At 41.9% G+C, this 24480-nt stretch overlaps 1 protein-coding gene and 1 long non-coding RNA gene across 3 annotated transcripts; one reads left to right on the forward strand and one right to left on the reverse strand.

Moving 5' to 3' along the window:
• Nucleotides 1-300: 300 nt before the first annotated feature.
• On the reverse strand, nucleotides 301-6374 carry PDCD5 (programmed cell death 5). The gene is made up of 6 exons (XM_007430846.4): nucleotides 6160-6374; nucleotides 4617-4657; nucleotides 3654-3715; nucleotides 2442-2533; nucleotides 1610-1681; nucleotides 301-840 (listed from the first exon to the last, which is right to left on the reverse strand). Exons 1-6 carry the CDS (start codon nucleotides 6223-6225, stop codon nucleotides 799-801), a joined length of 375 nt encoding a protein of 124 aa, XP_007430908.1. The 5' UTR covers nucleotides 6226-6374; the 3' UTR covers nucleotides 301-798.
• Nucleotides 6375-13657: 7283 nt separating this feature from the next.
• Nucleotides 13658-23750, forward strand: LOC112540956 (uncharacterized). Of its 2 annotated transcripts, XR_015795325.1 has the most exons (7): nucleotides 13658-13882; nucleotides 17224-17321; nucleotides 18702-18776; nucleotides 19538-19697; nucleotides 20249-20345; nucleotides 21508-21591; nucleotides 23346-23750. It is a non-coding gene; the product is annotated as an uncharacterized LOC112540956 (long non-coding RNA). The 2 variants fall into 2 exon arrangements; XR_015795324.1 differs by having other exon boundaries at nucleotides 21508-23750.
• Nucleotides 23751-24480: the final 730 nt, after the last annotated feature.

Raw genomic sequence — 24480 nt, forward strand, 5'->3', positions numbered from 1 at the left:
CATGATGTTCTAAGCAAAGCATCCTGAATTTGCAATGCAGCAAAATCAGTCAACAATACATTATAGAGCCATATTTTTGTGAACCAGCCTGTCTCGCTTGGTTCCAAACCAATTTTAGCAAAACTTCAGGAAAGGTCCTGACGTGGCATGTAACGTATACACAGTATTTCTGCTCCTTTGAAACCATGGTAATGCTAATCAGGCTTTGAAGCCAGTTTCAAAAACATAGCTATCAGGGAATCCTGTCTGGCATTAATCAGAGCTAAGATAATCAAAAGTGAGGTGGGAATTTTTACTTAGGGGAAAGAGTAAACGCCATGGCTGCTGCTCATCTTTTATTCATGGTTAAGAAATGTATGGGTGCAGCATATTCCTCCCAAGTTTAAATATACAAATGAAATTCTCTTTCCAATATGTATTTAGCCTGCAGACTTAAAATCTCTTGTCTGTCGGCAAGATAGAATTTCACTTCCTATAGGATATGAAGCGCCTATAGGAGGAGAGGCAGGGCAAATACATCAACACGTCTGCCAGCTGCAGAGTTAATTTAACTACATGGTGTCAAAGGAAAGCTGAAGCCCAAGAAATAGTGAGTGAATCCCTATTTCTCAAGCCCTTTATACAAAACACATCTAAGAAAACCATTTCACTTAATTATACAGAAGGCAGGCTCATCTGTTTTCCTTTTTATAAGAACGTGTACAGAACATTGTGTAAACTTTCATCTACGATAGAACATACTTTCCTTGACATATTCCAGATGATTTGCAGTTGGCAACTGTCTTCACATTTCATTAATTAATCTTCCTCGTCAGAATCCAATACTTTTCTTCTATTGAACTAGAATAATAATAGAATATAGGCGAAATCAGGCTTAAAATAGCTTGAGGCTAAATTGAATGTCACTAGTTGTTTTACGGTAACAATATCAAATGTTTATGGAACAAATGTTCCAAACATACATACATACATACATACATACGCCAATTCTAGCATTGATGTGTAATTCCTCAGCTACTGCTTGGTAGCCTTCCTATATAAAGTTTGAAGACGCACAAAGAGAAACTATATTCTTAACACTTATTTACCTAATGTGTAAATAATTCACAACATCTAAGGTGGGGGGAGGGAGGCAGGCAGGCAGGCAGAGGGAAGTCTCTGGGCAGCTTACAGCTAAAACATTAAAAGAAAACAAGGTATATCAAGAAGATAAAAGAAGACAGCTGACCAGAGTCAAAACCCAAAGAACCAAATAGCAAAAACAAAACACACAAATAGGCTCAACCACCATCCTAATCCAGGACCTGGAAGAACAGCCATTTTGTGGAAAGGTGAAAGGATGGGAGATGACAAAGGGCAAACCATTAAAGGAGGTTAAGGAAAAACTTCTGCAGTGTGTTGAGCATGTAATATTGAATAGATAATTTACTGATGTCAAAGGCTTCCTATTTATCTGTTGCCAGTTTCAGTTATCTAATCTGCCCTATTCTACCTGGAGAGCTACGTCAAATACCCACTGCCAGCTATGCTGTATCTTCTACTTTTCTTCCATGCTGTAAAAATCAGCTTTAATTAATTAGTCAATTAATTAGCTTTTAAGACATCTTACCTTTACTGTTGTTTTTTTGTCAGTTTGCTGACTCACTTTTTCAAGTATTTCTATCAACCCTTGTTCTGATACCTACGGAGTCAGGAGAAGAACAGAAATAGTATTTGCTTGGTGGAATGGCATACACAGCTCTTGCTGAAAAATGCAGGGTTTTAAAATATTTACTTACAGTTTTCATTTTGAATTACTGGTACCTTTTTTAATTAAGGTACAAATAGCAATAATCAATTGTTTGAACTATACTTATGGCCTTGTCCTTCGCATACAATAGAATGGCAGCTAAGATGGGGAAACCTTCAAAGTATTATGAATAGCTAATTGTTGCTTTACTAGCTATATTAATTGTTCAAGTCACTAATCCCTTCATTCTCCAGCATGCACAGAGGGCTTGGGAGATAGGCTGCTTCTTCCCCCATTTATGCAAGTTCTGAAGAAGGTAGGAAGTTTGCTGTTTTTATATAGCTTAGCAACATCGGCAGCACAAATTCTTTTGGACTGTTTCTCAGAAGGCAAGCGGTTCTTCAAGTGTCCATCTACATCCTCCTTTATACAAAACAGCTTCTTGTATTCTGAATCCAGAGAGGAAGTTATCCACAGCGATAGCTAAAGGACCATTCTAATTGCAGCAAACATTTTATAAGTTTATGGAACATTTTTTGGCAGGTGGTTATACCAACTGAATTCCAAATAAGAAAAAAAAATCCATCGGGTTTTTATTTTCCTTTCAAATAGCCAGCCCGACGTTTTTGGGAGCAGCCAGTGCCCCTGAACGCCACAACTCCAAACGCTTTGCTAGAGAGCAAGATTCCAGGGAACCAAGACAAGGGCTTACCTTTCCACCTAATTGTCCAAATCTTGCCATCTGTATAAGATAATTCTCAACTGCCTTTGCCTTTTCTGGCTTTACAAGTGCTAAATTGCTCACTGCAAAAGGAAAACAGATATTAAAAGCCATTTATTTATTGTTAAAAATATAACTCGGCTTTCCTCCCAAGAGCTCAAGACTACAAGGGAATCTCCCTTCATTTTAACCCCACAGCCAAACTGGAGTTGGCTGGGTGGAGAAAGAGCAAGTGGCCCCAAAATCACCCAGTCTGTTTCCAAGATTGATCAATGACTTGAATTTGGGTCTCCCCAGCTCTAGTCCAATAATTTAAGCACCACACTGCCTCTCACAATTCTACACTCAAGAACACAGAGATTATTACAGGCACCTCAGACTTTTCACCTTAATCCTGAATTAAGAAAAGCAACATTTATATGTACTAGTGTTTAAATAAAACCAATTGTGAAAGCTGACCGACTGGGAAATGGTATAGAAGTTCAAGGAATGATTTATATTTTAACTAATCTTAGTACAGCTCTTTACAATGTTTGCTTTATATAGACAGCTTTTTCAAGTAATGAGATCAAGTAATTGTTGAGAATATTCAGATCTATAGGATACCACAATCAAGACAAAATGGAATTGAAATATATAGATACATATAACAATGTCTAAATATTGCTATAATTAAGCACACTAAATCTAGCATGCTGTAATGCCTTTGGATGAATGACAGAAAGATAACAGCAATTCAAAGCTGGTGGAGAAGTGAAGGAGGACTGCTGACCAGTGAAATTCTGAGTATGTATACAATGTCAGTGCCATTTAAGTATGGATAGTATTACAGCCTATGGCACTTTCCTCCCTGCAACGAAATAAGACTTCAATCTAGAGGTCAAAAGACAGCGTGGACACCAAGGCTTTTCTGTCTTTCTGTAAGGCTCTTGAAAATCTGGTTCTTCCCTGGGCATTGGGCCAGAATGTTGGATGAACCCACCTTGACTGAAAAATCTTGAAGGAGATACATGCTGGTTGGCCTGTGAATTCTGTAATTTTTGTTACTCTGTTGTTTTCTGTTCCAGATATGTACTGTATTCTATTTTCAACTCCCTTGTTAAAATGCTTTTACAAATGTTTAAGTCACCCAAAATTGCTTTTTGCAAATTAAGTGGTCATATACATCAAACAAATAAATATGTTAAATAAATAAATATTTACATCTGGCACGTGCTGCTTGATCCAAAACTTGAGCCAAAATATTATTTCTCATTTCAGCTTCCCTATAATAGTAAGCAAAATAATTTTATACAGCAGAAAATACAAATTGCTCCAAAAATGTTATCCTTTCTACTAAAATACTAATTATAATATTCATTAATTTTATAAATCAATGCATGACTTAGTTATATATGAACTTGTGGAATTTCTTCCCCATTCCAGCACACTGATTTTATAACATTAACATATGTTTAATTTCTACCATTTTTCAAGAACTTAAAATCAAGTCAGTTTTAAATCTATAAATGCTTGCCAGAGCAAACTTTTCAATCAAGGTGACAGAATTGTCCCAGAAAGCTCATATCACAATAAGAAATTAACTAGAAAAACATACAACCCATTTATTTTACCAACTTATCATGACTATACCTTTCAGCATTGAACAGTAAAATGTCCACACTTTATAGCAACAGAACACTGGTGACATTTAAACAGGAGAGCAAAAAGCCACCGATCCCATTGTTTGCAGAGAATACTAATCAATCATATAATTTCTTACTGTAGGTTCTCATTTTTCTCTTGGTAGTTCCCTGTCAAATGAGAACCTAGCAAGTCCTGCATTTATATTGCAGCAAAAGACAGTGCACACTAATTACAGCTTTCTCTTTTGGAAGGCTGGAACTTTCTAAAGGGTTGGCCAAATAATAATATTCCATTTAAAATGCTGCAATGCATGCTTTTGAAAGAGAATATATACCCTGAAATGAATGTGATTGGAAAGACACATGAAATCAGGTTCATATGGTATAAATATTCTTAGAGCCACAACAGATCTTAAACTGAACATCAATAAGTGACTGAGAGTGATAAGTTTGGGAAATGCCCCACTGCGCTTAGAGGGAGAGAAAAGGAACGAGAAGTTCTAGTAACAACTGATGTTAGTTAAATGTAACACAGCAATACCTCTGTTTTGATTCTTGTTGTGCAATATCACTGGAAGGATCCTGAAAGGTTAGAAATAATCATGTTATTAGTAACTGCAGCAATAAACTGAAGATGTTTATTCTGAGCTCTGATTAGTCAAGTGCTAAATTATGCATGTTATCACCTTAATATTACAAAGGCTTTAAGGGCAGAACAGTTCAATATCAAATGGCTCTTAAATGCACAACTATTATGGTGTTCTAGTAAGGAAGAATTTAAGAGTCAAAGGAAGGAACATTTTGTTTGGATCTTTTAAACTGCCCGGCCTCTATCCCTTTTGAAACATACAAACTGCAAATATATACAATCCTCAATGCTCCCTATGTCAAAAGCATAACATTTCATATTCCTTCCCTACAGAAACAAAACTACTGTGTATACTCCTGGAAAAGCCCATCTGCAGATAAGCTGAACCTGATTTTTTGGGTGTATTTTGGCACCTAAAATTCTTGGCTTACCCACAAGTATATATGGTACTTTTCCAACAGGAAGAGCATTTACTTCTAGTTCATCTCATTCTGAAGTGGGGTAGCCCAGAGAAAGGCTGGCTTTCTTACATAGAAATTGAAAAATAAACTAGCAAACTAACTCTCCTCCATGGGAAAACAAAAACAAACAAACAAAAACCGTATCTCCATTAAGTGAGAGCCAGTTTGGTGTAGTGGTGAAAGTGCTGGCCTAGAAACCTGGAGTCTCTGAATTTTAGTCTCCCATAGGCATGAAAGCCGGCTGGGTGACTTTGGGCCAGTCCCCCTCTCTCAGCCCAACCCACCTCACAGGGTTGTTGTGGGGAAAAGAGGAGGTAGAAGAATTAGGTATGTTTGCTGCCTTGAGTTATATATTAAAAAGGTGGGATAAAAATCTAATAACTAGTAGTGATAGTATTAAGGAAAGGAAGCCTGTAGGAGGAGACTCTGTAGCTAACAATAATAATGGAAAAGAAGCCTCTGGAAGAAGACTCTGTAGCCTGATATGCACATCGCGTTACATCACTACAAAGCTTATTTTGGCTCAGCATGTTGTGCAAATGACGCCAAATGTGATTTATACCCCAAACAACGTTAGACAAGCCACAGCTTACCGCAATGAGCCGAGCCAACCCACCCAATGGGTCTTATTCCAGCAGGATAAGAGAGGAGGCCAAAATTAAGGAGTCAAGTTTCCCATATAACATGTTGAACCTGATCTCTCAATCAATGCATTTTCGGAGTTCACCTCAAGCCCCGAGCCATAAACAGGCTGGCTCCCCACAACAGGGATATAAACACGCGTCAGCAGGTTGTGCGAACCGACGGGGGAGGGAACGTATGAGGGGAAGGGCGGATCGGGCGAATGTCCACCACTTCATACATCATCCTAGGCCACTTCCCCCCTCCCCCTTGGGTAGAACCACGGGGCCTCGTTCCCACGAGACGCACGACCGCCCTGGGGCTGGGCTGAGGGGGCGCCGTGAGGAGCCAGCCTCCACGAGGGTCGGTAGGGCAGGGGACGGCTGGGAGACCGCGGGGACTGCTCGCCTCACCCCGTGCTTGGCCTGCAGCTCGGCCAGCCTCTGCTTGCGCAGCGCCTCCAGCTCCTCGTCCGCCATCTCCGCGAAGGCAGGGAGACGGGCCGGAGCAGCCCGGCCGCGCGTGAGGGAGACGGAGCAGCAGCAGCAGCAGCAGCAGCGACCGCGACCGCGCCCGCTCGGGTCTGTCCCGCCTCTCGGGCCGCCCTCTTTGCGCCTGCGCGGGGCGCGCTCTGCCCACCTGAGGGAGTCGAGTGCCGAGCGAGCGAGTGAGCGCGCGCCACGGCCAATCCGGCGGCGACTCCTGTACAGGACTCCGCTTGCCAGTCCTAACGACTTGAGCACCGAGCACGATCCCAGGAGAAAGGAAGGCAGCCGCAGCCGCACTTCGTTAGGGGGCAGCACGTGGGCGCGCGTGGCTGATCTTGGAAAGAGAAGCAGGGTCAGTCCTAGATCTTGGTTGGATGGGAGACAAGGAAGATTGCGCAATGGCAAAAAACATCCTGGAAGGCAATGAAAAATCACACTAGATAGCTGGCTCAAGTGCAGGGGTTCCAACTTTCTCCCACCACACCTCCCTTTAGTATAATCTTAATGTACGCACCTCCCCTAAAAATCCAAGCACCAAAATCAACACAAATGAACAATGAAAACAATACAAGGAAACTTTATTTTAATTTATTTGGTGCCTTTGAGTCAGCGTTGACTCCTGGCGACTGCCTGGACTAACGACTTGAGCACCGAGCACGATTCTTGGAGAAAGGAAGGCAGCCGGTTCCAGAGTTTTCTTGGCAAGATTTCAGAAGTGGTTTGCCCTTGCCTGCTTCCTAGGGCTGAGAGAGGGGGACTGGCCCAAGTTCACCCAGCTGGCTTTGTGCCTAGGCAGGACCAGAACTCACGGTCTCTCGGTTTCTAGCCCGGTGCCTTAACCGCTACACCAAACTGACTGAATAAAGACATAAAAAATAAATATCTTCACACCTCCCCTGATCTCTGCACCTCCCCAAGGGAGGTACACCTCACAGTTGGGGAATCCTTGCTCTAGTGTGATCCTGCTATCACACTAGACTCAAAGGACGTTTGGCTTAATGAACTATGCATCATCTCAAGGATAGCCCTAATGTTTATACTAGCAACGACCACCTTCTAAAGTGGGTTCGGTTGGGTTGGGCTGGGAGAAAAGCAACTAGTGAGCTCCCTGGTGGAACAGGGGCTTGAAAAGATGTCCAGGACCTGCTCCAGGTCCAATGATGGGCTATTTTATACAATGATAATAATGGTGATATAGAATCAAGAATCCTCAGAATACTACTCTTTTACTAAGGTCAACTCAAATGCACAAAAAAAGTTAGCCTAAGAAAAGTAGGCAAACAACACATCTAAGAACAACTAACTAAATCAATATTTCCCAACCTTGGCAACTTTAAGATGTGTGGACTTCAACTCTCAGTATTCTGTCCATCCAGGCCAGACCAGGCTCCTGTTCCTTTTCTGCCTGTCAGTGACTCTCACACATTACATCTGCTTAGTTTGGCTCTCCTGCACCGTTTTTCTCACCAAGTGGGTTAGGATTAGGGTTCTTGATTGATGGTTGACAATTACCTCTGCAAATCTATGCACCCATGTCGTAATCGCAACACGGCTATTGCACCCACTGATGATGTTTGCAGCGGGCAAAAACTTTTTGGATGTGAGGATTTTAACATTAGCAGTGGGCAAAAAAAGAACAGGCCGATATCGAAAGACAAATTTAACAAATCTCAGCTGCAGAGAAAGGAGGAAAGCTGAGGTGTAGGGTTACCAAGTTTGGGCAGCAAAACCTGAAGGACCACTAGATTAGGGGGGTTCTAACTATTGTTTCGTGGAACCAGAGGCAAAAAACCCCCAACAATGCTCGCTCAAACACAGCCTGTTTTCTATCACTAGAGCTTTACCTCTTGATCAAAGGTCCCAGGAATGTTCTTTTTTCACTGACAGTCTGCAGCCTGAAAAAATTTGAAAACCTCTGGGCTAGATGGTTGCAAAATTAGTGCTGTGAATCTCTTTGCTGTTATCTAGTGCTATTTTGAAGTCCAGGGATGGTAGACCTGCTGTGGGGCAAAAGTGAATTCACTGCTCACCTATCAAAAGTTATTGCCCCTTTCCTTGATGCTATTTTCTCTCTTCTCTTCTCTTCTCTTCTCTTCTCTTCTCTTCTCTTCTCTTCTCTTCTCTTCTCTTCTCTTCTCTTCTCTTCTCTTCTCTTCTCTTCTCTTCTCTTCTCTTCTTTTTTGTGCTTGTTAAAAGCCATGCATTCAATGTTACATCTAACATTGTTCTGGTAGAAGATCGTCCCCTCACCATTTTACAATCCATCTGGTGAAATTGGGCTGATATGACCGCCAGAGGGAGCTTTGGCTCTATCCAAATTATTATTTTTGTACTGTGGAACAGAAAGGAACAAATGTTTAAAATGATAAACGTTAAAAGTTATCGGTGTTTTTGTGCTGTTATGTAGTAGTTTTCATCTGTAGCATGCATTTCTGAGGTTGTAAATCTATGCTCCCTTATTTGGCCATATGCTCTGATTCTCCCTGAACACGCAGCAGTTCTCTTAGTGTTTTGTTCCAGAAGTATAGCTTTGCATCTTGTTCAGTGCCATTGGGGGCTTCTTCCAGCTTTTTAAGATCTTAGCAAGTTTCTATTATGCAGGATTTATTAGAGATCAAGAAGGATTGTCCCAAGAAGGCTGGTATCAATATTAATGATGAGAACAGTTTAAGGCAGTATTTCTCAATCTTGGCAGCTTGAAGATGGGTGGACTTCAACTCCCAGAATTCCCTAGCCAGCCATACTGGCTAGGGAATTCTGGGAGTTGAAGTCCACCCATCTTCAAGCTGCCAAGATTGAGAAACATTAGTTTAAGGAGACAGATCTTCTAGATCAGAAAAATCTCCTTCAACAGTGGTAAGCAGATGCCTTAGGATCCCTACAGGTAGGATATGCCTTTTAGTAATCGTGGAGAGACAGAGAAAAGGCTTTGCTTGTACAAAATCTTTTTGGTCTTTTTATATGGTGTGACTTTTTACTAAATTAATGTGGATATTTATACTTTTAACTGTTTTGGGGTTTTATTTTAATTGTGAGCTGCCCAGAGTCACCCTCTGGGGGAGATGGGCAGCATATAAATTCAATAAATAAATAAATAAAGTTCCAGCTTCAATCATAAGATCACTGGACCTGGGCTGCAAAATCCAGATGACCAGTAGGAGGCAGGAAAGAGACCCTGAACTCCTCACTTTCTGCTGCCATCTCATGGTTGTCTGCATTTCTGCAGCTCAGCTATGGTAGCCCTAAACAAACCATATTTCATAGAATGTCATAGAACACAATTTACAAACCATAAGGGCTGGGTTTATGCAACATTTAACAGAAAATCAGGTGCTTATAATAAAGCTTGGCATGATCAAGTGGGTTTTTTTAAAGAAACTACAAGCTATGGGGTAGTTGCCTGTAAACTTCCCCCAGCTTCTTGCAGTAACACAGAAGGTTGGCCATCTGTAGCTTTGGACTTTACGGTATTATCACCTCTCAACAGACTTTTGGAAATCTGGACAAATGAAAAGTTGGTAACTTGGGACTTCATCTAATGTTTCAAGGCTGGAGATCAACACCTGTCCCTATATGAATAAAGACTTCATTCAGTGCCGGTCTTCCACCATTACCGTAGGAATCCTAACCAAGGCATCAGTGACACAGCCAGGACACATCAGATGAGGATTTTAAAATAAAACCTTCACACGTGACCCAACGTGTTCAGCTGATCTGCAGACCTGTGTGTGGAGATTCACTTTTGCTTACAAACAAAATTACAGATTTAGTGCAGCTGTTCATCCTTGAAATAAACCTAAGCTCCTTTATCCTACAGTTTAGCTCTTTCCCTGCCACTGTAGGAACATTAATCAGAAATAGAGTGTGTTTAAGCATCTTGGAAATACATGCGGGTCAATGAGACATATACACCATCTATCACTCATATATGGAAGCTATCATCTGGCAGGGATCCAAGTTAATAATGGTCATACTTAATATTTATATAGCGTACAACTTCATCATGAAGAACTGCCTACTAGTAGTGTATGCATTTACAGTGAATCTCCCTTTCCTTTCTCAATTCCCAGGACATTCTAATTTATTCTACTTATATTACTTATTAGAAATCCAAGATGGATAACAAAAACAATCAAGTAGGATAGAGTAGGCACGCTCCAGGTCCCTTCCCTTAAATGTTGCCATCTTGTGGGATCCCGGAAGCGCACCTTTTCCGGGGCAGCCCCTGCCCTGGGGAAGACCCTTCCCCCTACCCAGGGATCCAGCTGGCCTCCCATCCTTTCACCTCTCAGAAAGACCTGAAGAGCCAGTTCTTCCCCCAGGCATTGGGATAGGGCGAAGCCGGAGTTGGAAGATAGTGCTGCTGGTTGCATCAAAGGAGGTTGGTTATGGTGCCAGGTTTCTTAGTTGCTTCTGCTTTTCATTGTCTTCTGCTTTTGTCTTTTGCATGATGTTTTTTATGTAACTGTTGTGAGCTGCCCATAGTTGTGTTTCTAAGATGGGCAGCCACACGTCTTTGTAAACAAATACAAGATTTTGTGTCCTTAAAGTTTGCCCCGTTTTGCAAACTCTGCTCTGCCATGAGATTTAGCAGCTAATGGTTACGCAATGTTTCACGATGGTAGTCCTTTCTTTTGGTCTATGGCTGTAAGGAAGTCTCACTGATCTATCTAGTGGCTGTTTTTCAGGACCATTGGACCTAACTGCAGGATGCACTGTAATCTGGATAAAGGAGATACATCCTTTCCTTTATTCTAACTAACCATCCTATGGACTTCTGCTGTTGTTTAGGTAGACTGCTCCTTTTCTTTCCTCTCTAGCTCTGTCCTTCCATCCAGGGGAGTCTGCAGAATGTGGTCAAAAAAGTAAAAATGTCAGCTGCAATGGTGCAATTCACATAAAAAGCTGATGGAGCTTTGATCATGACATCACAACTTTTTTTCTTTTGCTATATCCTGTTTTTTCTTCAGATACGTCTTATACGTCTTTCGCCTTTACCATATCCTGCAGACACCCTTGCTTCCATCTCTCTATTTATCTATCCATCTCCCTTCCTAGTATGATTTAAAAGAAGCACCAGCAAATTCTGTGCCTGGGAAAAAAATGCGATGAATGGTTAATTGACCTCTGCTTCAGTAATACCAATTGCTAAGTCATTCATGAAGAATAAGGGTTCAATGATTTCGCAGTCTTAAATTAATCTTTCATGACAAAACCTTGTGGCCTGGTCATTGCAAGCATCTGCCAATCTCCACGGGGATGAAAAGGAACAGCAAGAAGGGTCTGGAATGGTTTCGGGATGGTGTCATACTTTACAGCCTAATTCACAACAAAGCCCTGCCAAAATATTTGCACTAATGACTGTTCAGGGCAAAAGTAGCATTTTAGGTTTAGCACTGATGGTGGGTTCAGTATATCTTTGCTGCACAGCAAATACATGAAAATTCTCCATTTGGAGCAAGAAAAATAACCTTTGGCAAACAACTAAGGCAGTGTCTGTTGCGGTAAGCACATTCTTCTTCCTCTCTTTCTGAGATGCTGTATGAAAGAAGCTGCAGATGCCTCTTCATACGCGAGTGAAAAAACTGCTGTGAAGAACGTTTCATTGGTCTCCAATTCCCTTGGCAATGTTGGGGCCTTCACAAAACTTTGCAGGGACTTGTATTGCATGGGGTGATTTTTTTTAGCCTCCCAGGATCATTTGGAATGAGATCTCTGGAATGACAGCAGATGGCTCTTTATTGTCAGGAATTTGCAAATTTATGATGGGGCAGATAAGCTGCCATTCATTGACCGAGAATCTGGAGGGGGCAAAGTCGTGGGGAAAAGTCCTACTCCCATGATCCTGGAGCGCCAGTTAGAGTAAACGGTCTGTGTTGGCAGACAAACAGTTCTCTTGTTGGGCTTTCTTCTGTAATTCCATAGGAAATGGTTTTCTATCATGTCTAGAAGTTTACTTATTTATTATTCAAATTTATACAGCTGCCCATCTCATGTCTATGATGCTGGGTGGCTTACAAACAATTAAAACAAATATAAAAATGACACCCCCCCAACAATGTAAAAACAAGAAAAAAATATAAAAGCATATAAAAAACCATCATAAAATGCATGTTATGTGAAGGAATTGCAAATTGGCAGGGCAAGAGATCAAGATCCATGCTTCTCCAAAAAGCGATCAAATTTCAACTTCCAAACTTGCTAAGATAGATGTCATTTGATTTTCCATGGAAGAATGTACCCCAATATTAAGATAAATTTAATCCCAAGATTAAGATAAATTTAATCCCTTCCACGAGTGCTGGACCCCTGTGATTTCGCAGAAACCCCAACGCATACAACTATTGCACAACCCTTTCTTTTTTTAATCTGTTCAACTGTGTCTGATTCTTGCAGACTGCCTGGACAAGTCCCTGCAGTTTTCTTGGCAAGGTTTTTCAGAAGTGGTTTGCCATTGCCTCCTTCTTCCTAGGGCTGAGAGGGAGGGACTGGCCCAAGGTCACCCAGATGGCTTCGTGCCCAAGGCAGGACTAGAACTCACAATCTCCTGGTTTCTAGCCTGGTGCCTTCACCACAACACCAAACTGGCTCTTGTACCATGCTTGGATTGGCCTTAAAAAGATATTGCCTCAATATTAATTTTTTCTTTTTTTCCCTGATGGTCAAGGAACTTCTTTTGCCCTTTTTAATAAAAATGTGGAAGAGGGAAATGTCTTGACCCTACTTCCCACTGTCTGCCTTCCTCGTGTCTCAATTTTCTTTAACCACGGGGAACAGGACTTGCCAGTCTGTTAAAACAGGCAGGAGGTCCAGAAATCGATGAGAGTAAAAAACCAACCAACCAACCCCAAAACAAAACTCCTGCGGGTTGCCTTAAATCCTGATGACTTCCTAGACTCTCCTTGTGAGAGTCGCCAAGGTACCCTTTGGGGTCATCTAGTCCAACCCACTGCACAGTGCAGGAATGGTCCCTGGCAGACCACCCAGCCCCCGTTTGAACCTCTCCAGCAAAGACAAGTCTACCCCTGCTCTAAGCAGACCGTTCCGTGGTTTAACAGAGCTTAGCCCTCCTTCTGTGCGGCCTGAATCCACCCGCTGGGCTCGTCCTACGTCGCGCACCAACGCGACCCTCCTAATGAAGGGTCCCGGTTAGGATTTCCCACGCGTTCGTCCATCGAAGCGCCCGCCCCGCCCTGACTGGCCTTCGCCACCACCTACCGGAAAATTGCCGTAGAGGGGCGAGAGGCTTCAGCATCCTGAAGCCGGAGCTCTGAGGCGCCCAGGTGGGTCCAGCGCCGCTCGGAGCTGGAGCCGCGCCCGGCCAGGCGCTGCGGGGCGCTCTGCGCGGCCAGGACGCTGGCGCTGCGAGCCGTCTGGGCAGGCGCGATCCCCGCCGAGCGGCGCTGCGCTGCGCTGCCGCCAACCAGCGTCGGGCTTTGGGTCCGCGCTCGCGTTGCCTGCGCGCCTGAGCGGCTCCGGGGGCGCTTGCCCCCGTCCTTACCGCTGCCTCCCTTGGCTGATGCCCGGCCGGACCCTTCCGCCTCCGCCCTGGCTCCGTCGCCGTGCGCCTGCAGCTGCTCTCGCGCTCCCGAGTCACCTGGCCGCGAAGGCGCACCTGGCGAGGCGGGCCGGATCCAGGAGAGAGCAGGTAGGAGGGCGAGAGAAAGGCTGAAGTGGACAGTTGGGGCTGCGGGGTGGGGTGTGAGGCGGAAAAAGGGGGGGAAGGAGGAGAAGAGGGGCGGGGGAGAAGGAGAACAAGAGCCATAAATTAAAGGCTGGCTTCTGGGCTGGGAAGCTAAGCAGGGTCAAGCCTGATTAGTCTCTGGATGGGAGCGAATGGGCAGTCCTTGACTGTGGATAGATCCAGAAGCCAAAGAACACCCCCCACCCCAGAAGAACAGAGTGGCTAAGAGCTAAAACGCCGCCCTTCCTTTAATCCTGTTGCTTCTTGGAGTCTTCCTCTGATCTTCCTCCCCACTTGGCATTTGCTATGTCATTCTGCTCCCCTCTTTCCCCTGCCCCATTTTCCAGCCAAGGGTAAGTTCACCAAATAGATAACTGTTCCACAGAAGGGTGTATTTGTTTCCTCTTGGCAATAATATGCTTGCCGGATGGGGGGTACCAATGGTGGTGTTTGACTGATCCTATCCAGTCTTTGCTTTTTAAAAAAGGAAAAGTTTGTTGGAGTTCAGGAAATTTTGAGCTGCACTGCTTGGTCTCATTCATTCCACAACTGCAATAATCAAGGTGAGAGTAGAGCCTTAAGTCCCCAAGTCTATATCCCACATTGTACTAGCCAGCCTGGGCAGCAGGAGGCACAAGGAGAGGCAGTAATTTGCCTTCCTGCACACACATCCTCCCCGGAATTCCCACCTTACAGGGCTGTTGCAACAATTACGGAGGCCCCACTTCTTTACCGCTGGCTCCAACCCAACTTTTGCTCTTCCTAGGCCTGCAAAGACCAGAGCATGTTCTTAATATTATGGCCAAAGATAACCATGCCTCTGGTAGGCTATACTCTCGTAAAGACACTGCTCTGATTGTTGCAGGTTGACAATACTAATAATCACTAGTCTGTGTTTCAAAAGGTATTTAAATTGCTTTCTGAGATGACACATGCAGCGTGAAATGGTGAATCACTTCAGTGGCATCCCATTGACTGTGGCTTCTTTCATTCTGGCAGGGTGGGATGTGTGAACCCTGCCAATTTGGAGTTGATTCTCAAGCCATGGTTCATCAAGATTTAACACAGTGAATGAACCTACTTTGTAATGTCTTGGGGGAGCAAACAGGAGAGATATTCCTGATACCAGTTCTGAGAAAATATATTCTCTGCCATTGAGTTAGCAAAACTTTGTCTTGAATCTGCTTGCTTCCATTTCCTGAATGAAGACACACACGAGAACTAATTTGTTCCATTTGCAGTTCAAAATGGTGTCTCTGGTTCAAATGCATCTGATATATATCTTTTTTTATTATTATTCTGTTCAGTTGTGTCCAATTCTCAGAGACTGCCTGGACAAGTCCCTGCAGTTTTCTTGGCAAGGTTGTTCAGAAATAGTTTGCCCTTGCCTCCTTCCTAGGGCTGAGAGAGAGTGATTGGCCCAAGGTCACCTGGCTGACTTTGTGCCTAGGCAGGATTAGAACTCATGATCTCCTGGTTTCTAGCCTGATGTCTTAACCAGGACACCAGACTGGCTATTTAGGCAGTGGAAAAATGAAATACTTGCAGGCCGATTTACGTCAGTCTTTATTCTGTGTTAAGAGATTTACTTTAATCTATAGACAGACGTCAACCACCAACATACGTACCAAACCAATAAGGCAGGATGCCAAGTTAGCAAAGTACATAGGTTGAAAGCCTTGGTGTTCTTTGTGAAAATGAATCAGTGAGTTCCAGGTAACCACAAGGTTCTGACAAATGTTTGCGTATTCATGCTTTACATTTTTGGTGTGTGCACCCATAGAGCCCAAGTATGAAAAACTTGAGAGGTAATGTGTTACTGTAGTTAAGATGTTTGCATATTATTTATATAATTATTAATTATATAATTATAAGGGGTTTATATATTATTTAGGAAAAAATAATAAAAGCGGGATAAAAAAATCTAAAAAAAAAGGTGTCAGGCTAGCACTGGGGAGATGAAGTCTAAGTCCGCTGTCAGCCATAGAAGCTCAGTGGGTGACTAATCTACTTCACAGGGTTGTTGTGGGGGAAAATGGGAGTACAATGTATACCCCTGTTCCTGTTTGAAAGGTGGGTTATAAATCTAATAAATGAACCAAAATAAACTTTTGAAGCTCCAGAGCTACGTTTGGCCTTTCTGAAGGGGGTGGAGACAGTAATCCTCAAAGTGGGTACAGGCAACTCAAAAATAGAATAAAAGGACACACCAAAAAAATGCCCGCTACTTTTAATTTTTTCGGAGGAAAAAAATTGAAAGACAAAGAGAGAGTCTTTCAGTTAACCAGGAAAGAGAACAGTTACTATGAACTGGAAAGAACTAAAAGTGCAATGTTTGGTGAGAGTAGGAGGTTGGGAAGATGTCATTCAAAGCCCTACTTGAGTAAGAAGTTTTATTAATGAGATTTAATAATAAGATTTAGCAAACTGTAACCCCAGGGCAGCACATCTGCCCAGGCATATCTGTAGGGTATGGTAAAAAAAACTCAAGACACACATTAAAAACTGGCAGAGTTTTGATCACACCATCCTGGTCACCATCTTGACTTTTATCTTGCATCTTCTCCTCGTATCTCAGAGCGTCTAACTAAAAGTGGGTAAAATTCCTCACTGTTCGGTGCGGAGCATCACGTGAACAATGTCAGCCCTAAAACAGGCTTTCCTCGATGAAACGGTCGAGCATGTACTTGCGTCTCACCCAAAATGTGGAAAAAGGATAACCCTACTCGTTCTTCCCTGCCTCCTTTGCTCATGGACCCCTTCCCCTGGAAATATTAAGTGCAGCCCCCCCCAGCAGTTATCAAAAGATGCCCACCCTTCTGTCACCAGCTTCAGGTACCAGCTCAAGCCTTTAAAGCAGTGTTTCTCAACCTTAGCATCTTTAAGATGTGTGGACTTCACCTCCCAGAATTCCCCAGCCAGCATGGCTGGCTGGGGAATTCTGGGAGGTGAAGTCCACACATCTTAAAGTTGCTAAGGTTGAGAAACACTGCTTTAAAAGGAAGAATTGAATAGGAACGTTACAACCAAACCGTACCGCAGCAGCCTTGCGTATCCATTATTCAGATATTATCTGCTTCAACATATTTAACATGACAGTGACTTGATATCAAAAAGGGTCTTTTTTTGGGTTCTTTTTTTTGAGTAATGTTAGTATTATAAATTGCCCATAAGCCGAAGAGTTCGTTTTGGCATCGCCTGCATTATTTGTCTTCGTTTAATGGGCAGGAAGACCGTTTAAGGAATTACAGCTGACGGAAGTCCTACGGTCGAGTGTTTTAATCTCGTGCTCCTCATCTCTCCAGACGCAGCCTCGGTGCATGTTTTTATCAGCGGCGTTGAGGGACAACTGATGCGCCTGCTGGATGAGCATCTCCAATGCAGCTATGGATGAAGACCAAAGGTGGCTTCTACTGTCGTGGTCCTCTGCGCTAACGAGGAAGAGACGCTTTGGCGTCTCCGGGAGCAGCCTTTGAAATATTAATGAAATCATTTTTCAGGAGTGCAGAAGATCGTATTTCAAGAGTGCCAGGAAGGGGGAAAATAATGACTCTTTCATCTCTCTCCTTTTATTTCAAGGCGTTTCTCTCTCTTCAGCTTGACAGCTAGTAAGGGTTGGTTTTATAAAAGGCCGGTGAGGGAGTAGGGCAAAGCACTGTAGGTTTCTATCAGGGGTGTCTGCAAGGTGTGGTCGAAAAATGGCAGCCAGAACGGTGCCGTTGAACTCCACCCATTTTTTGCACGTAAAAGATGGGTGGAACTTTCATTGCACCAATCACGATGCTCATGAAGATGGGTGGAACTTTGACTGTGTTACCATGGCTATCTTTTTTTCTAATCACACCCTACAGACACTCCTGGTTTATGCAGACCATGCATTCAGCAGGTTTTGGGTTGGGCAATGATAACATTGGTTGCATTATACATATATTAAGGTCTACAAAAGAGGGGAAACCTAGTTCTTCTGCTGATCACTGTCTCAGGACGGATGCTGGCAGATGAAACATAGTAGATATGGAACTTGGTTCAGACCTCACCTGGTCTACAAATGTGATTGAAACCACTGAGTTTGTAAAGCATGACGCCCATTTCTTTCTCATGCCTTTCCTGCAATCCATTCACATCATAATTCACTACCCCAGAGATTTCAGCCCTCTTCTGAGGCACTTTCTCTTTCTCTTCCCATAATTTCCTCCTCTTCAATGGAAGACATCTATTTTCTTTTAAAGCTATGGGAATCGGTCAGCTTGTCTGTTACTAAAAAAATGCAATAATAGACTATCCTGCTAAAGTTTGGTGGGAAAGGGAGGGATTCCTGGAAGCAGCAGAGGGATTACTGGTTGCCCATCTCTACACTGATTAAGGTTAACTGATTTATTGTGTTTCTGTATTTTTGTATGCAGCTGAGAGCTACTTGGATTGGATGGCACTTATATTTATTGAATGATTAAGTAGATCAATAAATGCAACCCACTTTTAACAGATTCATTATGACCTCATGCCAGCCAATCAATATATCTTTGGAAATGAAATAACACTTCATTAATATAGACAGGTACTTTAATAAGTATAGAAATTTATTGGTTGAATTAATGTAGATTGTCATGATTATAACTGCTGATCATGAATATAATGATTAATAATCAAACTCACTTTCTTTTCCATAAGAAGTTGTTTGCTTTTACGTATCCTTAAAAATCTCTATCACAAGTAGCAGTATCAACTCATACAGTAGTAACAATGTCCATGTGTAAATGTATTTTTCCCAATTCTCCATTTTTAGGACTCAACACAAAGTCGAGGTTCTACAGAACAGCTGAAAACATTGGAGGAGCCTTTGAAGTTGAAGCAAAGACAGGTGTGATCTTCATGATTCATGAATTGGTTTGTGAGAAAGCCCAGTTGTATAAGCTTCACCTGTTGGGTTCTGATGGAAAATGGGAGGGTTATGTCATCCTCATTGGTGTGGTGAATGAAGTTTTTGGACTCATTAAATATGATGGAAGTGTAACAGAAAAACTGCATGGCCTCCCAATCTTTATTCTTCAGGAATTGGGATATGGTCAACCAAAGAGTAGCAAGCATGATGGAATGTCAGTTTGATGTGGCGAAAGGGGAGGAGAATGTTGAGATGTTACAGGGGAGTTACAGAAAAGATGTTTCAATCTTGGGAAAGGGGAAAGCATAGCAAAAGAACTCAAAATAACTTGTGCTAGGTATAAGTTGAAGTAGAGAGGGGCTGGGCCAGGTTTTCAAGATTCCATTACAATACCTGACCTGCATTAATGTGCGCTCCAAGACTTCTGCTTCCTGGCCTTGCCTACCTCAAAGGGCTGACAAGCATGGCCTTTGGGGTAATTTTGACATGGCCTTACTTTATGGCCTATTATACAGCTGTGGTAAACAAGATTTTTGTAGGCCAGTTTGAATAAGAAAATAGGAAGTTGTCTTATGGTGAATCTTATCATTTATCCGAGTGTTGATACTGCAGTAGCTCTCCAGAATTTCAGACTGAATTTTTTTCAGCTGAAGATGAGTGGGACTTGCAACCTTTGCTGAGAATAACATGTAGTTTACTCCTGAGTTACAGCCTTTTCAAAATTCTGGTTTATTATGAAGGAGCAAGAGTGCTACTTACAAAGGAACCTTCATCCATGGCTTGCTTGGTGTTACATATGAACCAAGACTGCTACAATTTCTGGATTTCTTCTCCATTGCCAGGATCTATTCCCAGCTTCAGGTTCTACTTAAGAAAGCAAATTGGAAGTTGTCATGTTTGGTAAGCTGCAATTCTTGAAACTAGTGCTGTCAGCTCAGAAGTGAATAAAAATGTCAGCAGTTGATGTAGACGGCGAAGAAAAAATGCACATTTAACATTCAGCGTTATTGGGGAAGATCCAGAAGTTTGATAGTAAAAATCATAAAGAAGGCCTGCCTGTGACTATCAAGCTGAGAATGATTCTGGGTTATTGAGCAGGTTCATGACAGATGGTTCAACCTAATAATCAAATTAAAAGATCTGGTTTTTTCTACTATGACCTTTTACTTAACTGAAATCACAGATGTCCATGGGATGAGCAATTAATGACTATGACGTCATGAAAATGCAACTTCCTTATTTGTGTCAGATGTCAGGATGCAAGTATGTATGGGTGATGTTTGTGTGATGAGGTGTCTGTATGTGTCTTCTCTTTTTGTCATCGTTGTGGTTTGCTGCAGATGCTGTAACAAGGTGGATGACTGTAATGACCAGAGCTTTATTTTGGGGTTTTGATTTGTCCCACTGAATGCTTTCTTTGAATACTGTATATATCTGTGGTCATCATACAGGCTAGCACCACTGAGGTACAGATGAAGCTCCTGGATTGGATGGAAACAGTATTCCAGGAAGATGGATTTGGATCTGATCAGCTGGTTTGCAACCAAGGTGCTCATGTACTATCAGCATTTGAGAAGTGATTCAGAAACATATTTAAACATACAGACTTTGGATCAAGGTCTTGAACTCCGGACAGGTAGCAATTGGCTTGTTGGATATCAGCTACAATAGGCTAAGTTTGATACATCACATATTTTTGGTCTGGGAGATATGCTGGGTCCTCTACATATAAGTCTACATCTAATTTATACTGGGCTCTTGATTCAAACAGTGAAGAAAATGGACCACCTTTTATGTCTTTGTTGCCATCTGATTATCAGAATCCTTTAGATAATGGAGTGGAAACAACAGAGCAATTACTGACAGAAACAGAAGCTATTCCTTCTACCCATTTTTTTAACTAATAGTGGGAGCCTGCCAGTGAGTTCTGAAAACATTTTGACCAGAATTTTGGGCAATGAAATTGATAATAATCACAGATAATAATGGTCTTTGAACACCACTTGAGGAATGGATGATGGAGGAGTAAACACTACACTCTTTAACCCTAGAAACTGATGAAAATTGCTAAGGATTTCTATAAGCAGAAAACCTATTTATACCCATGAAGTACTATGATGTCCAAATTATTCTAGGAGTTGTATTTTAGAACAGGGTTCCTCAACCTTGACCACTTGAAGATGTGTGGACTTCAACTCCCAGAATTCCCCAGCCAGCTGGGGAATTCTGGGAGTTGAAGTCCACACATCTTCAAGTGGTCAAGGTTGAGGAACCCTGTTTTAGAAGTCAAAAGCACAATAGCCTTTTCAAAGTGCTTTGGAATTTCAGTTCCAAAACAGTGCTTCAGATTATAGGGTTGTGAATGTAGCACCTATCTACAACTCTTTGAAGCAGTCACAGCTATTCCAAGAATGATGGGTTAATCACAGAGGACAGCTGTGTGGTCCCGGAGAAAGATCCAGCTGTTTTAAACAGTTGTAGACAGGTGCTAAGTTCATAACCCAAAGCACTGCATAATCCTAGGAAAAAATATGACAATTGCACAGGGAATAATATCAGTATCTATTTATGCATTAAATTTGCATGTTGTGGAATCATTCTGATTCCCGCTGACATGCATAGGAAAAATTGAGATTTTGTTACCCACACAGACCTATGCAGACCCTTAGAATCTTTTCATCTCAGTCCACGCAATTGTCTAAAATCTTAGGAAAAGAAGTGGAAAAGAAAGGAAGGAAGCAACCATGTTGACAGGAGCATCTCCAGAAGCTACGAGCGTCTTTCCAGAGATCACGTAGGTATCTTTCCCAACATCTGCTGCACGAGGTTCTTTTTAATTGGAGATGTCAGGAATTGATGTCAGAACATGAGAATTGCAAGTTTTATTGGAGGGCAGAGAGAAAAAAAATCAGAACTAGAAAATACCTGCACTTCTCCTAATCTTCAGTAATGTATTCAGGCTGCAAAAATCACCTATCCTTAGGGCAGAATTTCCCGCATAAATCATGGGCATAGCTATCTTTCTTTATTTAAGGCAATCCTGCGCAGGATATTTGTGGCCTCGTCTTCAGCTGTACTTTGGTAAAAAAGCAGAGGGATTGCTTGAAACGGCTTGGATCATAACCTTTGAGAACGCTAAGCCGCCATAAAAGTGATAAGTGGGGCAATAAATCCTGTAGAATATAAAGCTCTTTGGAAAAAGGAGAGAAATTAATGCAGATTTATTATAATTTATTTTAACAGAAAAATGGTCAACAGTAGTGCTTGGGGAAGTGTTTGTGCCTGATCAGGATGACTGGGACAATAAAACATTTGCCTTGGAAGGAAAAATGTACAAATAAGGGCTATATTGGCGTCAACTGGAGTAATGGATAATATTTATGTGTCTGTAATTGTTTTTTTTTCTTTACCTTTTCTTGTTTGTGTTATATGTACAAAGATGGAATTGTGGTTGGGGTTTGGAGATGGCTATTTCTTTTTTAAACTTGTATTTTGCATTTATTTCATGCTGTAGGCTTAACAATCGGTTGTATTTCACAGTAGTAGCCATTTTTTGCCACTGTGTTTAAATTTCAATTTCCTCCCTTTCAAAGACGCGAGACAGGAGTGATGTAGCAAAATAGGTATACAGAGCGTTCTCATTTGGCACAACTGTTATAGAACCTCCTGTGAGTCCTCCATGAGGCAGGGATGTTGAATTCACATCCTTAAATTCCTCTGCATTGTCAGTTAAGACAAAGTATATGCTCAAGTATTTAAGGGGGTGTTTTCTGACAAGCATTTTGCTCAAGAATCTATGCTGTCTGTCAACTGGGGAGATGTTTTTCTGTGGAAATTCCTTGATTTACTGTCTGCTTTTAATCAAGCAATATTCCAGACCAGTTTTTTTTTAAAATTTTACCCCATCCATACACATACCAACTGCCCCCCCCAAAACACCACTTTTGAATCAGTTTAGGACAGAGGTGCACAAGTTAAACCTCTAGCCACCATTTGCCACCCAAAAAGCTTTGCTGAGATCCAGCGACTTCCAAATATTTTTTAATAGTTATCATCTTTAGTTGTACACTGGGGGGAAAACTATTAGATACATGACTGGAGAATCATCAAATTAACTCTACATTTTAATGAAATGTAGTTGAGCTGAAATTAAATTCAGTTTTTGTGCAGGCCTTGCTCACTACATTTTGAGGTCATGCTATTTAAAAGTTGAAATGTGGACCTCGGCTTAATAAAAATTAGGTATCCTGATTTTAGGGAGTTGCACTTCTTTCCTGATGTTTACAAGGTGGTCTTCAGCCTTTTTCCCCAGTGTGAAAGTCTGTTTTTTCAGAAAAGGACCCCAACTGTTTACATTAAAAGTAGGAGAGGTCATTGCAACTCATTGTCCCTAGTAGAGATTTTATTGAGATACGCTGAACATCAGCCGGGTATCCGGATGGTGCACGCAATAACACTTAACACCATAAAATGTACAAATGTAATAAGCTCTCAAACATCATGGTATAGTTGATATGTATAAGAAGCAAAGACTGTTTTTATTTTCAGATGCAATTTCCTCTCTTTTATCTTTGATGGCTCATTTTGGATGCCTGTGTTATGCTTCATGTTATGGACCAGATTGCTGGCAGGCAAAGCAGATTCCCGAGAAGTAGCTATGCATGACTTCTGCTTGTCACACCTGGAACTGAGAATATGTTCTCCCTCAGGTGCATTACCACATTTTCAAATGTGGTCCAAAGCACTGCACATCTGAAGTTTACCCACTGATGGCATTCATCACCCTCTTTGGAACACTGGATCTGCCCCCTGCAAAATTTCTTCCCTTGCTATAGAACAGAGTTTCTTAAACTTTTTTTTCCCTCAGGACCCCTTCCCACTTTTAAAAATTATGGAGGCCCCAAAGAGCTTTTCTTGGTATGGGTTCTATTTATCTATATTTACCGTATTAAACATTAAAATTGAGGCATTTGCTGCTGCTTCTCATGATTGTTTGATGGGATTTTAATATTGTATTATTTTTCAACATAGGCTGGCACATAATTTTGATTTCAAGGACCCTCAAGAGGGTATTGGGGGACTCCTGGGGGTTCTAGGACCACACTTTAAGAAACACTGCTATAGAGAATATTTTATTGTGCCCCAAATTACCAATATTTTATTCAATGTTGAGCAGTTGGTCCAATGTTGATTTGTTCAGTCAAGGAGGTTAGTATGGGTCTATTAACTCTCCGCCCCAGAAATGAAGCTGTGATTTTAAGCCCTTGACCTCAAGAAGCCTTTTGAAGCTCAAATAATGTGCCTGTATCATGCAGTGATTTGGGGCTAGGTTTCCCTGACAGAAACAGACTTCTTTCAGTCATGGACAGTTTCCAAAAATATTGAAAAGTTGGGCATTAGAAAGAGGGGGGAAAGCAATATTGGATCCTTCTGGATTATAAAGCCTTTCCTGGTTATGGCTGGCCAAATTCTGTTCTCAGAAAAATGGCTGACTTTACTAAATGCACCAGGTAGTGGCAGAGAAAAAAAATGTATCTGGTAAAGCATTTAACTTGGAAGTTCAGCAACAGCTGCTTTCATAGGCTGATAAAGCTCAAAGATGATTTAACTAAATATTAAGTCCTTTCAGCCTGTTAAGTCGCCTAAGACAACATCAGAAAAAAATTTTTTTTTTTTGGTGCCT

The sequence above is a fragment of the Python bivittatus genome, unplaced genomic scaffold (genome assembly GCF_059951505.1).
Source record: "Python bivittatus isolate LINGU-HERP-01145 unplaced genomic scaffold, Pbiv_v1 ctg000190_np1212, whole genome shotgun sequence".
Taxonomy (NCBI): Eukaryota; Metazoa; Chordata; class Lepidosauria; order Squamata; family Pythonidae; genus Python; species Python bivittatus.